Source organism: Ambystoma mexicanum, chromosome 7p (genome assembly GCF_040938575.1).
Source record: "Ambystoma mexicanum isolate Mex_15411 chromosome 7p, UKY_AmexF1_1, whole genome shotgun sequence".
Taxonomy (NCBI): Eukaryota; Metazoa; Chordata; class Amphibia; order Caudata; family Ambystomatidae; genus Ambystoma; species Ambystoma mexicanum.
Genome location: NC_090939.1, coordinates 802,927,007 through 802,942,867, shown reverse-complemented (window position 1 = coordinate 802,942,867; position 15,861 = coordinate 802,927,007). Strand labels below are relative to the sequence as shown.

Sequence of the window (15,861 nt, the reverse complement as noted above, 5' to 3'; positions counted from 1 at the left end):
TGGCCAAAGCTTGTCTTTCGGCACATATAAAAGTAATCAAAAATCCCCCAAGTGAAAAAGACTAGGGTGATACAAAGGTATCTCCACTGCACTGCATTGTAAGATGCTGTGTGCACTGTCAAAAGCGTATCAAAAAGGTAAAAAGGTAAAAAGACAAAAGGAAAACATAGTTTCTCAGTATTGATAGTCTGAAGGACTGATCACTGTCCCCATAACAAAATGAGCAAAAGGCCAGACGAGTGATGCTGAAGATTTCACATCCCTGTAAAAAGTCAAGAAAGGTTCTAAAACAAATGCATGAGGTTTGTGGGGGGCATAGAAGATGGAGGGAAAGTTGCCGAAAGATCAATCTTTCCTAAAACTGAGTTCACCAGTGAAAGCTTTGCTGTTCATCCCTGCACAGTACTTGGACAAAGAGACGGGAGCACCAGACAACAGTAGTAATCGTACCGAACAAAGCCTGAGGCATGTCAGTGCAAAAAAGTGACCCCCAAACTAAGAGCTGTGAAAAAATTGTAAGGGCTAGAACTGTGACCCTACCTCTGGAAAGGCAACACCGCTCCCCAGCCTCAGCAGTTCATCTCCACTCTTATCAAGCACCTTCTCTGTGTGTATTTAACAGATGAGGTTGCATGCACCTCAAGGGGCATATCTGCACCAACAAAGACCAGGAACCACCTCCACTGATCTCCAACTGTTACACTACGGCAGCAAAGAGCTGTTACACTACGGCAGCAAAGAGCTTTCTTACGAAGACCTTCCCAACCATGGACTCCGTTTTGGCATCGTTACAAGTTGGCTTGGAAACTGTTCAGGTCACGTAAACATGCTAGTCAGCTGATCGGACGTGTTTCGCATACACGGAAGCCACGGCCCCTTGTTCCTTAAAGCCTTCAGCCGCGGAAACTTCGTTGCTGCTAATTGTACGTTACTACGTGCCTTTTCGTAGCCGCCTACGGCACTATTTGCCTTCCTCGGATTACCCTCCGTGAACCTTTGACTCTGAACTCCCGTAACCAGACCTCGGCTTTGTACTCTGATTCTGCTTATCTGGATTACCCTAAGGACTTGTTGCCACAGTAGTTTTCCTTTACTGCCATTAAACCGCAGGAGCCTCCCCACTCAACCTTCAGTTTCTACGGGCTCTGCGGTTCTTCACTTCCGCTCAAAAACTGAACTCCAGTTTTCATTCATATTACGTTTGCAGAAACGCCCTTGTTTTCCATCTGGAGTTTCCAGCTCTACGATCTACTGAGATCCGCTTCAGCGTGACGTTGCTTGGTCCTTTCTTCCTGTTCTATCTGAATCATCTATTTGGACTATAAGACCATTCTTACCAGTGCTGCTTAACAAGGACTTACTTTGCTCAAACTACCTGATTAACTCTGTTCGCATACTGAGAGACTGTTTGTTCTTTCTACTGAAGTGCATTTACGAATGCTTTCCAGAACATGCACCAACCCGGCCCTAGTGCATCCCTCGTGCCGTTCGGGGTTGTCCTCCCTATACTAACCTTCCCATTTATCATTTTTTCCCTGTCGTTTTCATCAACCATTTGGATATTTGTCTCATTATTGAAACTGGTCCAGGATGTCCTCTCAGGTCTACTCACATACACTATCTCAGGTACAGGCAGTTTTAGAATTAATTAAAAAGAAACAAGTTAGGCATAATACTCAAAACATTTTCTGTATCTCTTGCAGCATTGGTCTGGCGGTGTGCTCAATCCCACTCTTTTGCATTATAGATTACTCTGTCTGTTCTTACATAAATAGCAGAGTGGTACATCGTGAAAAAGAGCCCCTCTCGAAGAGGAAGCCTGATTCTTGAAATCAGGGGAACTGGGTTTTTCGGAGACGTCTACGGCTCATCCTACATCTCGATCCAGGTTGGGGTCACCCACACCTTCCGGCTCGGTGAGTAACAGAATTAGCAGCCTAGAAAGATGTCGACTGAGACTACCGATGCTTTAAACCAAATTGTGCAGATGGTTACTGATCTCCGGACTGACCTGACAAGTGCACAAGAAGCATTGCGCCAACGCATTGACGCAATTCAGTCTCTCGTCACTACTCCAGCAGAACAGGCAGGCACTGGTGCTATGGCCTCTGGGTCTGGTTTTCCAGCACCCATTCAAGAAAGCGCTCCTGTGTTGCTTACTACCCAGTTTCCATTGGCTCCTCCGGAAAGGTTTTTGGGAGATCCCAAACAATACAGGACGTTCATTAATCAGTGCAAATTGCATTTCCTATGCCGTCCTACCTCCTTTACCACTTCCACCACCAAAGCGGCTTTTGTTCTTTCTCATTTAGGTGGTACTGCCGCAGCCTGGGCCAATCCCCTGCTTGAGTCCAATAGTCATGTACTATACAATTGCGATGCTCTTCTTACCATGATGAGCAAGGTGTTTGATACCAGATACACTACCCAAGCCACGGATTTAGAGCTACTCAAACATCAACAAGGCAATTCTTCCTTGTTGGTTTATCTGGCCCAGTTTAACCAGCTGGCGGCGGAAACCGAGTGGCCCGAGGTGAAAAAAGTGGCAGTGTTTGATCAAGGACTTTTGGAGGAACTTAAGGATATTTTGTCCACTGTTCCTGTGGTACCTAGAGCTTTTGGGGAGTTGCTCGACTTGGTGCTACAAATGGACACCTGAAAGGCAGAAATACGTGGAGAAAAGAAGGCCACACCTGTGCTACCGGCCTCAGAAGCCGTCTCGGCACCTCTGCCTCTCCCTGAACCTATGCAAATAGGTGCTGTTAAAAGTCCTTTAACGCCAGCTCAACAGGAATATTGTAGGTCCCACAATCTGTGTATGTACTGTGGTGCCTCTGACCATCTTTTACCAGTGTCCAAAGAAACCCAAAAGAAAGGCGGGAAACGCCAAATCCCGACAGTAGACAGAGTCCCTATGTCGGGAGGTCCAAATCAGGACTCACCTTGCCTTGGATCGTCTCAACTCATTCATCTTCCTGTCACATTTTCTGTGACTCCTGGACCATACATTGAGGCCCAGACAGTTATTGATTCAGGAGCCACGGCAACTACATTGACCATGGTTTCGTCTCAGTTGCAGGGATTCCTTTGATTCTCAAGAAACAACCTGAAACAGTTAATTCTGTAGACAGTTCAATCCTTGTTTCTGGAATGGTCACCCATCAGACGGTGCCCATGGTCATGTGCACCCAGGAAAGACATACTGAGACCATTACATTTGACGTCATTAAGGCTCCAGTTTATAGGGTCATTCTGGGTATTCCATGGCTTCATTTCCACAACCCTGTTATCGACTGGGACACAGACCAGATACAGTTCCCTTCTACTGTGTGTAACCTTCAGTGCACGCCCTTAAATGGTATTATTCAGAATACTCCTATTAATGCTCTTGCATCTTCTTCCCTGCACATCGGAGCAATTTCTAGTCGCCTCACCATCTGTTTCTACAGATTATGTTGACTTCCCAGATGTGTTTGACAAGGGCATGGCTGAAACCCTACCACCCCATAGGATCTACGACTGCCCCATAGACTTCATGCCCGGGACAAAGATTCCTGTGGGAAGGGTGTATTCTCTTACCCTAAAGGAGGATGCTGTGCTAAAGGAATATCTCGATAAAGCACTTGCTATGGGGGTATTAGACCATCTAAATCACCGGCGGTGTCCCCACTCTTCTTTGTACCTAAAAAAGAAGGAGATCTTGTCCCTGCATTGATTACAGAGCCCTGAATGCAGTTACCATAAAAAATCAATATCCACTTCCATTGATTTCTGTTCTTCTCGATCAATTGGGGTCTTCTCAGATTTTCACTAAGTTGGACCTCAGAGGAGCATACAATCTGGTGCGCATGAGAGAAGGGGACGAGTGGAAGACTTCATTCAAGACACGGTATGGGTTGTATGAATACTTAGTGATGCCCTTCGGGCTTTGTAATGCCCCGGCCACTTTTCAGGCTTTCATGAATGACTTGTTTCATGATATCTCAGACCAGTATGTTGTCATATATTTAGACGACATATTGATTTATTCACAAACCCTTACTGAACACATTCAACACGTAAAAACTGTACTCCAACGTTTAAGAGAGAATCATCTATTCGTGAAAGCTGAAAAATGCATATTCCACGCTTCTGAGGTAGAATTCCTGGGTTACGATCTCACCAACCAAGGGGTGTGTATGAGCAAATCCAAAGTAAAGGCCATACTTGAATGGCCAGCACCCAAGACAGTTAAATCCCTCCAATCTTTCTTGGGTTTCGCCAACTTTTATAGATGGTTTATTCATGGATTTTCTGCTCTTTCAGTTCCTCTTACCTCACTTACCAGTGTTAAAATGCCCTACGATTGGTCACCTGCGGCACAACAGGCTTTCGACCAATTAAAATCAGCTTTCGTCTCTGCACCTGTCCTTAAACATCATGATCCTGATCTTCCTTTTTATGTGGAAGCTGACGCCTCAGGGACCGCTATAGGAGCAGTCTTGTCCCAAAAATGTCCACAGACTGGGGAAATGCATCCCGTAGCCTTTTTTTCTCGCAAATTAACAACATACGAAAAGAACTACTCCATCACGGAACGGGAACTGCTGGAGATCAGGGATGCCTTCGCTGAGTGGCGACATCATTTGCTTGGAGCACGTCATCCAGTCACTGTGTATTCCGATCACAGAAGTCTTTTGGCTTTCAAATCTATGAAGTGTCTCACAGCTAGACAGGCAAGATGGCATTTGTTCTTTTCGCAATACCAATTCCATATAACCTATCGTCCTGCCAAGGCCCAGGTATCAGCTGACGCGCTATAACGTCTTCATTTGGAGGGTGACCCATCCAAGACGGAGCCTCCTATGCTTCTCCCAAACAAGGTTGTTTGTGGCTGCATGGTACAGCCCTCCTTGCGTAATATCATTGAGCAATGGGCGATTGAACATCCAAAAGAGGTCCAGGAACTCAATATGGATTTGTCTCAAGGTCTGCCCATCAATCAAGGGCGTATTTTCATACCTCCCGGTCAGACTCGTTTATTGGCGCTCCAGTGGGCACATGATTCTGTGGTTGCTGCACATCCAGGTCAAAAGAAAACACTGGAATCTCTACGGCGATGGTCTTGGTGGCCTAACATGGCTTGTGATGTGCAAGATTACATCGCTTCTTGTGCTATATTTGCCCAGTGTAAATCCGCCAGGTCCAAACCAGTGGGCCTATTGCTCATAAACCCTGGCATATGGTATCGATGGACTTTATTGTGGAATTGCCAGAAGTTCAGGGACATGATACCATATGGGTAGTTGTGGATTACCTCACAAAATACACCATTTTTGTACCTTGTTTGGGGTTGCCTTCTGCTTCCTGTTTGGCCAGACTGTTTATGGCTAATGTCTTCAGATATCACCTCAAGATTCTGGAGGGCGCTTACTACCTCTTTAGGTATCAATGACAGGTATTCTTCATCCTATCATCCTCAAACAGATGGCCAAACTGAAAGACTTAATTCCACTATTGAACAGTATTTGCGCTGTCTTTGTCTCCCGTTCCAACAGACTTGGTATACAGCCCTGCCTCAAGCGGTATTCGCATATAACAATTCCTTACATTCTTCTACGGGGGTATACCCCTTTTTTGCATTATACCTGAGGTCTTTAACAGTGACTCTTCCCTTACCTGAGGTCTCTCCTGCTGCGTTGGCATGCGTAAGAGACCTAGACCAAGTACATCGGGATGTACGTTGCCATCTACTTCGGGCTCAGGAGCATGCAAAAAGGGCAGCGGATGCCTGCCGGCTACCGGCACCGGACTATCGGACTGGTATGAAGGTCTGGTTGTCCTCCCGCAACTTGCGTATTGCGGGTAGGCGTTCCTTGCTGCCACGCTTTGTTGGTCCTTTCCGCGTTTCTTCTGTGATCAATCTTGTCGCGGTTAAATTGGATCTCCCAAGGAGTTGGCATATTCACCCTGTGTTTCATGTTTCACTTATAAAGTCATTCATTCTGTCCACTCGGATGCCTGCACACCTTGTGCCTATCATGGTGGATGGGGAGGAGGAGTATGAGGTCTCCCGCATCCTTGACTGTAGGATCTCTAGGGGTGCTGCTCTTTATTTAGTGGACTGGAAGGGGTTTGGACCTGAGGATCGTACTTGGGAGCCTTTGTCCAATCTGCATTGCCCCGATCTCTTGCGGGAATTCCATGCCGCCCGGGGGTTTCCGGCGTTTTTGGAGGCGGATGCTGTTACACTACGGCAGCAAAGAGCTGTTACACTACAACAGCAAAGAGCGTTCTTACGAAGACCTTCCCAACCATGGACTCCGTTTTGACATCATTACAAGTTGCCTTGGAAACTGTTCTGGTCACGTAAACGTGCTAGTCAGCTGATCGGACATGCTTAGCTTACACAGAAGCCACGCCCCCTTGTTCCTTAAAGCCTTCAGCCGCGGGAACTTCGTTGCTGCTAATTGTACGTTACTACGTGCCTTTTCGTAGCCTGCCTACGGCACTATTTGCCTTCCTCGGATTACCCTCCGTGAACCTTTGACTCTGAACTCTCATTACCAGACCTCGGCTTTGTACTCTGATTCTGCTTATCTTTATTAGCCTAAGGACTTGTTGCCACGGTAGTTTTCCTTTACTGCCGTTAAACCGCAGGAGCCTCCCCGCTCAACCTTCAGTTTCTACGGGCTCTGCGGTTCTTCACTTCCGCTCAAAAACTGAACTCCAGTTTTCATTCATATTACGTTTGCAAAAAAGCCCTTGTTTTCCATCTGGAGTTTCCAGCTCTACGATCTACTGAGATCCGCTTCAGCGTGACGTTGCTTGGTCCTTTCTTCCTGTTCTATCTGAATCATCTATTTGGACTATAAGACCATTCTTACCAGTGCTGCTTATCAAGGACTTCCTTTGCTCCAACTACCTGATTAACTGTGTTTGCATACTGAGAGACTGTTTGTTTTTTCTACTGAAGTGCAAGTACGGACGCTTTCCAGAACATGCACCAACCCGGCCCTAGTGTGTCTCTCGTGCCGTTCGGGTTGTCCTCCCTATACTAACCTTCCCATTTATTATTTTTTCCCTGTCGTTTTCATCAACCATTTGGATTTTGTTCTCATTATTGAAACTGGTCCAGGATTTCCTCTCAGGTCTACTCACAGACACTATCTCAGGTACAGGCAGTTCTATTGTGTTTAATAGAATTAATTAAAACGAAACAAGTTAGGCATAATACTCAAAACATTTTCTGTATCTCTTGCAGCATTGGTCTGGCGGTGCACTCAATCCCGCTCGTTTGCATTATAGATTACTCTGTCTGTTCTAACATAAATAGCAGAGTGGTACATCGTGAAAAAGAGCCCCTCTCGAAGAGGAAGCCTGATTCTTGAAATCAGGGGAACTGGGTTTTCGGAGACGTCTACGGCTCATCCTACATCTCGATCCAGGTTGGGATCACGCACACCGTCCGCTCGGTGAGTAACACCAACCTTATTTTGGTCTTGGTTATGGAAGGCTATTGGCTAAGAAGCCATGAGGATTCCTAGTTACATGGTTTCTAGAGCCCTCTGTAAAGGTATTCAGATAATGTGCAACCCCTGTACCATTTATGACCTTGGACCTCTACTTAAGATTGTGAATACTGCAACATCAAGATCAATATCATGCTCAGACAATCAGTAGCAAGTCTGTCTCTCCAAGTTACGATTACGAGATACTAATTCCCATGTCAGGGGATATAGGACTCTTAATACCTTTTGAAGTGCTATTAGGCCAACGTCATACCTGAAAGACACAATTTATTGTGGACTTTAGTTGTGACCCTATCAAAAAGGGTTGTGTCCTAAATGTTTAAAAGATTCTTTCTAAACAGTGTGTACTCCTGTAACCTGCACACCTTTCACTTTTAAAGAAAATGAAGTGCTATTTTATTAACATCACTTGGTAGACAATTCCTTATTCAATGATTTTAATTTGACATTGTATCTTGAAACCACACTGCTCCACTTCTAATTGTTGTACCCAACTGCTCAATCATCATTACCACAGAGTGACCCAGGGAATGCTCACAGTAAAACCTGTATTCTAGCTGTGGGTCATGGACATTCACCTTTGAATGCAAGGACCAGTGTATATATCCTAAAAATGACCAGTGATTGAATTGTTTTTCATTTCACACAAATGCTCATTTGATCATAGCTGTAAATAAGCTGATGAAGGTCTGTTGTAAATGGTAAGTTTGCCTATAAATAAACAAAAATACTAGGGACCACACTCCTTATTGAAAAAAATATATATATTCAGAAATGTATGCATTGTGTTAAAATGGAATAGGAATGTAGTTACATTTCAAGAAACAGAATAATAAATGAGATAATGTCCATCACAAACAGATCACAAGAACCTCAGCAAAAGGTGTTTTTTTGCGTTCATTGAAAATTAGGAGGGAATTTTAATTTCAGAAATATTCATACATATAATTGTTGATGATTTAACTATTGAGGAAACACTGCATAATTTAGCATTTTGCTATGCCATTGAAATTACATAAATGTAATTGCATGTGGCTCATCTGAAATTGCATTCTTTTTCTGACAATCTAATTCACAAAAGTGAGAATGGAAGACAATTGCCACTCTGATCCTTGCATTGCACCTATAGAGGTTAAAATACATGTGTGCATTCTAGATGGGATGGGCAAGGTGGACCTCTACTTACACCCAATATTCACATTCAAAATGGGAATGAGCATGGCTGGACAATGTGAATAAGAGAGAGTCTTTCAGAAACACCTAAAGCATGGTCAGACACAAAAGAAGCTTTATTTCTACCACAAAATGGTCTCCTTTTACCACTGATCATAGAATAGGATAGCTTGAGCAATCTTGTGAAGGAGTTATTTTTTTTTAAATGGTTAGTATTTTGATAAGTGTTGTTCTATGGGTAGACTGGCCTTTTGGTCTAGTCAGTCTAGCCATTTCTTACTTTGGCATGACATTTTCTGCTGGGCATCTATGATGAAAAAATGGAATGCCACAGCAAGAAATAGCTAGAATGGCTGCACCAAAAGGCCATTTTAGCCACACTTATCATGTTTGCTTTATCACAGATGTCCAGTAACAAATCTTTCCCCATGCCCAAATCAGATGTCCATGCCAGCACAAACCCAAAATGAGTACTCGCTCATTTAATCACACATTCATGAAGCATTCACTTGCTCATTCACAAAGTATTCAAACAGCATTCACTCACTCATTATTTTGCTCATTCAAACACACATTCAGGCAGCATTCAAACAGTATTAATTTCAAAGAGCAACCACAGAGCATTCATTCACTCACTCGTTCACTCTCTCGTTCAAGCAGACTTTCACACAGTATTCACTTGCTCATCCACACAGCATTCATTTCAATCAGCATTCAAACAGCATTCACTCACTCATTTGCACAGCGTTTATATCAAATATCATTCACTTACTCGTTACTTGCTCATTGAAATAAACATTCACACAGCATTCACTCATTCTTTCACACAGCATTAATTTGTTCTTTCACACAGCATTCACTCACTCATTCACCCATGCAACCAATCACCCGTATATCATAGATTCCTCCTGCCTATCTCACACCCAAACACTCTGTCCACTTCCATAACATAGCTGTGGAAAGAAACCTCAACATCATCTCTAAATTAGCGTTGCTCCCGCCCCCTTGTACCGATGTCCGTGCTCTCAGATGCACCTGCACCCACCAACTCTTCTCTTCCGTTTCTCCCATCTCCCTTCCTGAATTCTTTAAGCTACTAGCTAGCAACCATCCTTTAGGATCTCCTCGAGATCCCTGCCCTCCATCTCTTCTAAAATATATCCTTTCCTCAACCTGTGCCAGCAGCATTGCAAGGTCAATCATTAACACATCCCTCAATTCAGGGGCACATTCCCAGCAGTACTCAATACATTCCACATCAAAACCCTGCTAGAAACAACTCCCTTGATCCCCTTCTACCTATCTCAAATAACTATTTCCTTGCCAAACTATTCGACCAAACAACCTACACCCAACTATGCCTTTTCACTGAACCTAACCTCCTCCTCAAACCCACCCATTCGGGCTTCAGACCTGCATGAATCGTGCCTAGTCTCCATCTGGGATGATCTCAAAAGAACCTAATATTCAGAAGGTTGTGCTGCACTCTTCCTTCTCAACCACTCAGTGGCTTTTGACACCATCGACCACTGCTCCCTGACAGGCAGACTCCACTCCCTTGGCATCAGGGATGCAGCATTATAGTGGATTTCCTCCTTCCTCTCCAACAGATCCCAGCAGATGATACCCAAATCATATTCAAAATCCCAAAGGACCCCTTTAAATCCTCCCCCGACCTCACTTCATACCTCACAGAGATTGACCACTCGATGACGGCTAACCACCTCCTCAACCACAGAAAATCTGAAATCATGATGTGTGTCAGAGGAAAACCATGTTCCCCTTTGACAGTTTATCCACAGCTCCTCCATAATGAGTGAGGATACTGGTGGGTTGGTCCACCTTTGCTCATGATGGACAATTCCCCTGGTGACCTGATATAGACTGTGGACTGTGTAATCCTGCTTTAAAGGTCAACGTCCTTTTCAGAACATGGTGGGTGTTTGAATGTTGTGTACAGGTGCAAGTAGATGAAAAGACCTGTGGGATCATTGCATTTTCCCCTGAATCTGACTTCCGACCGGGGGCGGAGGGGTAGGCACAGAATAAAGAGATGCATTGGTCAATGCACACCCCTTTGTGGATTAGGAAGCCCTTTGATCTGTGACAACCACTATCACGCCACACATTCTGTTGCTGAGCTGACACACAAGGTGAATGTCGTATAAGGGCAAATCACTTTTGTGATTAAACGTAGTCAGAGAAAGCAAGTGTTTCCACAACTTTGTGTTTGTGCGTATGTGTGTGACGGGCACAGGAAAATAGAGACATTTTTATGTCTGAATCTGGCCCAAAGCACACCTTCAAAAATCGAAGTTTCCAGGGACTGCTCACGAAATGTGCAGGGTTGATATAATGCAAATGTGGCACGTCCACACGTTCACACATGAGCACACACACTCATAATTTACATTGAACTCTGAAGGCAGCAGACTTATGTAAAAGGGGCTCTTCTGAGACATCAGTTTTATCTGACATGTACATATCCAAGCAACTTAAGTTTATGCATAGAGATAGAAAATCAGGCCGCGAGTTTACACACAAATCATTTATCTTCTTAGAAGTATTATTCAAAACGACGTGCTTAGTCTGGATTCAAAGGAAATGTAAGAGAGATCAAATTGCCTAAGTGTAGTCAGCCCATATTAATAATTAGCTTAAATGTACTTCCTCTTAGGGCTCAGTCAAAATGGCTGTGTTCTAACAGCAAACGTTGTCGTGGCCTTGGTGTAGAAGAAGATAGTGCCCATTTTGTATTATTTTTTTTTTCCATGACTTGAGAAGGAAATGGGTGGGGCCCTACTTTATTTGTATTAGGACTTGTACTGAGGCTATGTTACTCCTGTTGAATTGTGATGATTTAACTTGTATTCATGAAGCTTATGAATTCTTAGAAGTCTGATTTTTAAGACGTTTATGAACTGTATAATCATTCTACGTTTTGACTTATTTATATTTTATTCATGTGTTGGTTTAATCACTTTTATTTATGTTAACGAGCGATTCCAAGTAAATGTTTCAGTACTACAACACTTTCCAAAGTGTTTCCCGTATGACCAGTTTGGATGTCCGTAGTACAGAGGGCATGAGAAGTGCTCCAAAATGTTACACTGTCACAGGATCTATGTGAAGGAACTGAAGAGTTTTGAGGACATTCATTACATTCCACGACCTGTCAAATCTCTTTTCTTCAGCTGTGTGAGGCATACATTGGGTTATTAAAAGAAACATATGGCAATAATGTAAGGACAACTTTCAAATTACATTTACTCCATGTAATCAGGCGCAGGTCGAAAATGATAGTGAATGATTGTGTATCAAGCGACCAGTCATAAAGTGGGTATTAATTACACATGACGTAGTATGCAAAGATAAATGTGAGTTTGTGTGAATGTGGCCTTTTTTTCAGAACAAAACATGAGATTAAGTTCTCAGAAAAAGTTCCCAGGAATCTAACGTAGAGCACTTTTGTCTCCTAGGTGTATTTGTATTGACCCAGATCATTAACCACTTCCGGACAATACCACTCACCTTTAAGGACCAGTTTATTATCGCCTATGGCGGACTTCGAGGAGCCATATGCTTTTCGCTTGTCTTCCTCCTTCCTGCTTCGTCATTTCCAAGAAAGAAGCTCTTCATAACTGCTGCCATTGTGGTGATCTTTTTCACTGTCTTCATTCAGGTGTGGGCCTGTTTAATCATATTTTGTGAATGTAATGTGTGCCTAAAGTTAAATGTCATGGATTAAGCACTGTCATAACCTTCAACACAAGCACTCAAGAACTGTGTGTAGATGCCATTCTTAAGTTAGCTACTGAAATGCCAATATAGAGTACTTCGTCTGTTTTGTTCCCTGAACTAACTTGGTTTGTACATTACCTGCATTCATTTCCTTTTCTGGCAATGGGATTCGGAGATGCTTTAGGCAACATTGTTTGCAGCTGCTTTAAGACATATGAACTAAAGCTACTCTATACCCGGTATTATTGATGTTATAGACCACCAAGGAGAATCCAGCTCCCTCCACCCACTGCCTGGCGGTAAATTGGGTGATATGGAAGACTGCAATGTATTGCAGGGTTTATCTAAGGGAATTTTCGGCCAAAGGAGACCCATAGGCCTGATGCAGAATCATTAGGCTGCAGGTGAGACTTGGGGGTTTATGAAGAGATTGTGACTGGAAGCAAAGGTCATCTGCATGTCAATCTACTCTTATAAGGCTTCTGGTAAAACATTTCTGTTTCCAGTACTATGCAGTCAATGAAACCGAAATTAGCAAAGTGTCCCAAACTAGTAGAACTAGTTCTAGTTCTCTCACTATGTTAGCAAAATAACGTCATCATGTTTGGCTCTCCTCTGATTTGCCCATTCACTGATCCCTTGTCTGCTGTATGTGCAGATTCCATGAACACCACACAGATAATGCCCAACGAGATCTGAACACTTCTGGAAGCGTGCTTGTCTCATGCAGAGGGTTGCACCGGAGCGGTTCAGTGTCTATATGTAAAATACAATGAGGGTCTGTTGGCAAAAACAGGATGTTTCTATCTGAACTACAGTGGACATCCTTTTCTGATGCCATGAAAACACTGACTCTGAATGACAGCATTCTGTTTTTTGTGAAGGTAGAATGCATAGATCCATCAAAAGGCATATTTCCAATTAATTGACGTGGATGATAGCGATGAGGCTAGATTTAAATGTAACCACACCTCATTGTGGACTATCCAAGCATATTGTTTCTACTATTCAATGTCACAGAGCTATGACAGAACATTCCATGAGCCTTATGCAGGCAGTAATTGACAGTACTGCTCAAAATGATGTGGGGGTGTTTGCCAGGGCTCACATCTGGGACTTATTTCAGAATACTGCCACTTATTGTCTCAGACTCAGTTCAATTGCGATGTGGTGTTTTGGAAACAATATTTGTTTAACTGTCAGTCAGTTTTAGCCACACAACAAGCAGCAACAGTGTGAGCCATGCTGGCATTGCTGTGCTGTTCATCCAGTTCCATGAATAACAATGAGCCATAAGGTGACAGTACTGGGCGGTTGTTCTGGCCATACCAGTACAGTATTCTAGTCAGCCTACATGACAGTGGTGCAACTCTGCCACTATAAAAGCTGGCAGCACTGCTACAGCAGGGTTGGTGGCCCTGCCAAGTAGTGTGGGCTGCAGCCTGGGTACCAACTGCAGCTCACTAGTTTAGCAGGCAGGTTGGCATGCATATGTATATACCCGTTTTAGCACGATGTTGGTTTTGTTGCATAGCCGCGGGTTGTGGGACACTGAACCGCATGTGTAGGGCATAGTTAAGCTGAGTGCATTCCCTTTTTCTGCTGGCATGCAGCCAGCATGGTGTACATCAATGGCTTAAACACACACTGGAACATGACTTCAATCAGGGTTGCATGGTTACCAGTGCCATTAGAGAGGCAAAGGGGTACCTGGGACACATAGGACAGAAGCATGATTGTTTCCACTCAACAGCACCATCAGAAGTGCAAGGCCAGCTAAAAGGCCACTGCCAAGGATGAATGCCTGTGCTCAGTGCCAACCTTTAGATGAAGATCTTGCTCAGGTGTTTGACAGACAAGTTCAACAGTTGAGAAATGTGTGTTTGCATTTTTCTACCACTTTACTGCATTCGTACATAACACATCTGCCATTGGCAGAACACACATCACCCCCAATAGCCGGTGATGGTATCAGTGAGCGGGAAACTGCCACCACAATGGGGCACAGGTGTGATAACACATATTTGGGGCCTGGCACTCATTTATTTACAAATCAAGCACTGCTTGCCAGATAAACCCAAATAAAGTAAAACTGCAAGAGAGGCTACACAATCAAGTTCCTTTGACTAGCTCACGTATGAAAGAATGTTTTCAGTTATATTCATTTTCCACTAATGAAAAACTGCATGCCAACTAGTTACCCTTACTCTGTCGTGTACTCAATGCCACCCTATGACACCAAACAAGCATACTCTCTTGCAGGCTGGGGAGAAGAAACTTGCAGTAGGCAAGTTGATAGGGCATGGCTGCAGATGGATATGGCTGTATAGCCTTGGCTACTTTCAAAAGCAATGGGGACCTCCTGACAATTAGACACAGAATGAGCGCGGAACATGCCAGATCTTGGCAGTCTACACGTTTGAAACGTCTAGTCCTCTTGAGAGAGGTTGTGAGCCAAGAGGCCTGCTGTGCCAGGAGTCCAGCAGAAAAGCAGCCTAGGAGCAAATATCACAGCAAAGCAGGGGAGCGTCAAGCCACACAAAGCAAGTGCACACCATAGAGAGAGGGTGGTTGTGTGAATCAGCCTCTGCTATGCTAAGTGTCTATTTCTTTCTACCTAAAGAATTCAAATAAGTGAATGATCAGCCTATCAATGTCATTATGTTCTCCTGTCTCCCTTTTCTGCATTGGATTTATATAAATGTTCTTCAGTCCTCTGGAGCCTTTTCCTTGGCAATCCAGATCTAGATTGAGGGTGTGACAAGACAGAGACTGAAAGTGCTAGAAGAGAACACAGTGCATGAAGAGAGAGAGAGTAAGGGTGTGAGGATGTTAGGTTGTGAGAGAGAGTGTGCAAAGATAGATCCTGTGCAAGGAGAGAGTGAGGGTGCTAGGAGAAAGAGAGAGACAGAGAGAGACAGAGACGGTGCATACAAAGAGAGTGAGTGAGGGTGCAGGAAGAGAGGGTGAGGGTGTGGGAAGAAAACGAGAAGTAGAAGAGCGTCGATGCAAGGAGAGAAAGAGAGATTGACGGTGGGGAAAGAGAGAACGAGTGTGCCAGGTAACTAGAATAGATTCCAGCTCGCCAACAAACACAGGTGCAGCATGCAACGAATTGTCATATTACCCATGGCCAAATATATGCAAGTATTGCAAGTGTGAAACATTTTGATGCTGGATGTGAAAATATATTTTTAGCGTGCCAATTCTACGTTCTTATGCCAGCCGTGAATAGTATTGCCACTGTAAGAATACACTCGCTTACTGACTAGACCCAATGTATGCAGAAAGCTGGGATAGGGTGCACAAAGCTTTTCATCTACGATTTATTGTGTTCATGCCATGTTATGAGAGCACGCTTGTAACTCACTTATGCAACCTGGGATTTTATAATATTAAGACTGAAACACTTCCTTGGGATCCAGAGAGTTAAGAT

The 15,861-nt window shown here is 43.8% G+C and overlaps 1 protein-coding gene across 1 annotated transcript in view; it reads left to right on the top strand.

Moving 5' to 3' along the window:
* LOC138526326 (sodium/hydrogen exchanger 2-like) overlaps window positions 1-15,861 on the top strand; it is a 680,323-nt gene that overhangs the window by 426,673 nt on the left and 237,789 nt on the right. The window contains exon 5 of the mRNA XM_069636927.1: window positions 12,164-12,366. Coding sequence (XP_069493028.1) covers window positions 12,164-12,366 — 203 coding nt within the window. The remainder of the gene's footprint in view (window positions 1-12,163; window positions 12,367-15,861) is intronic.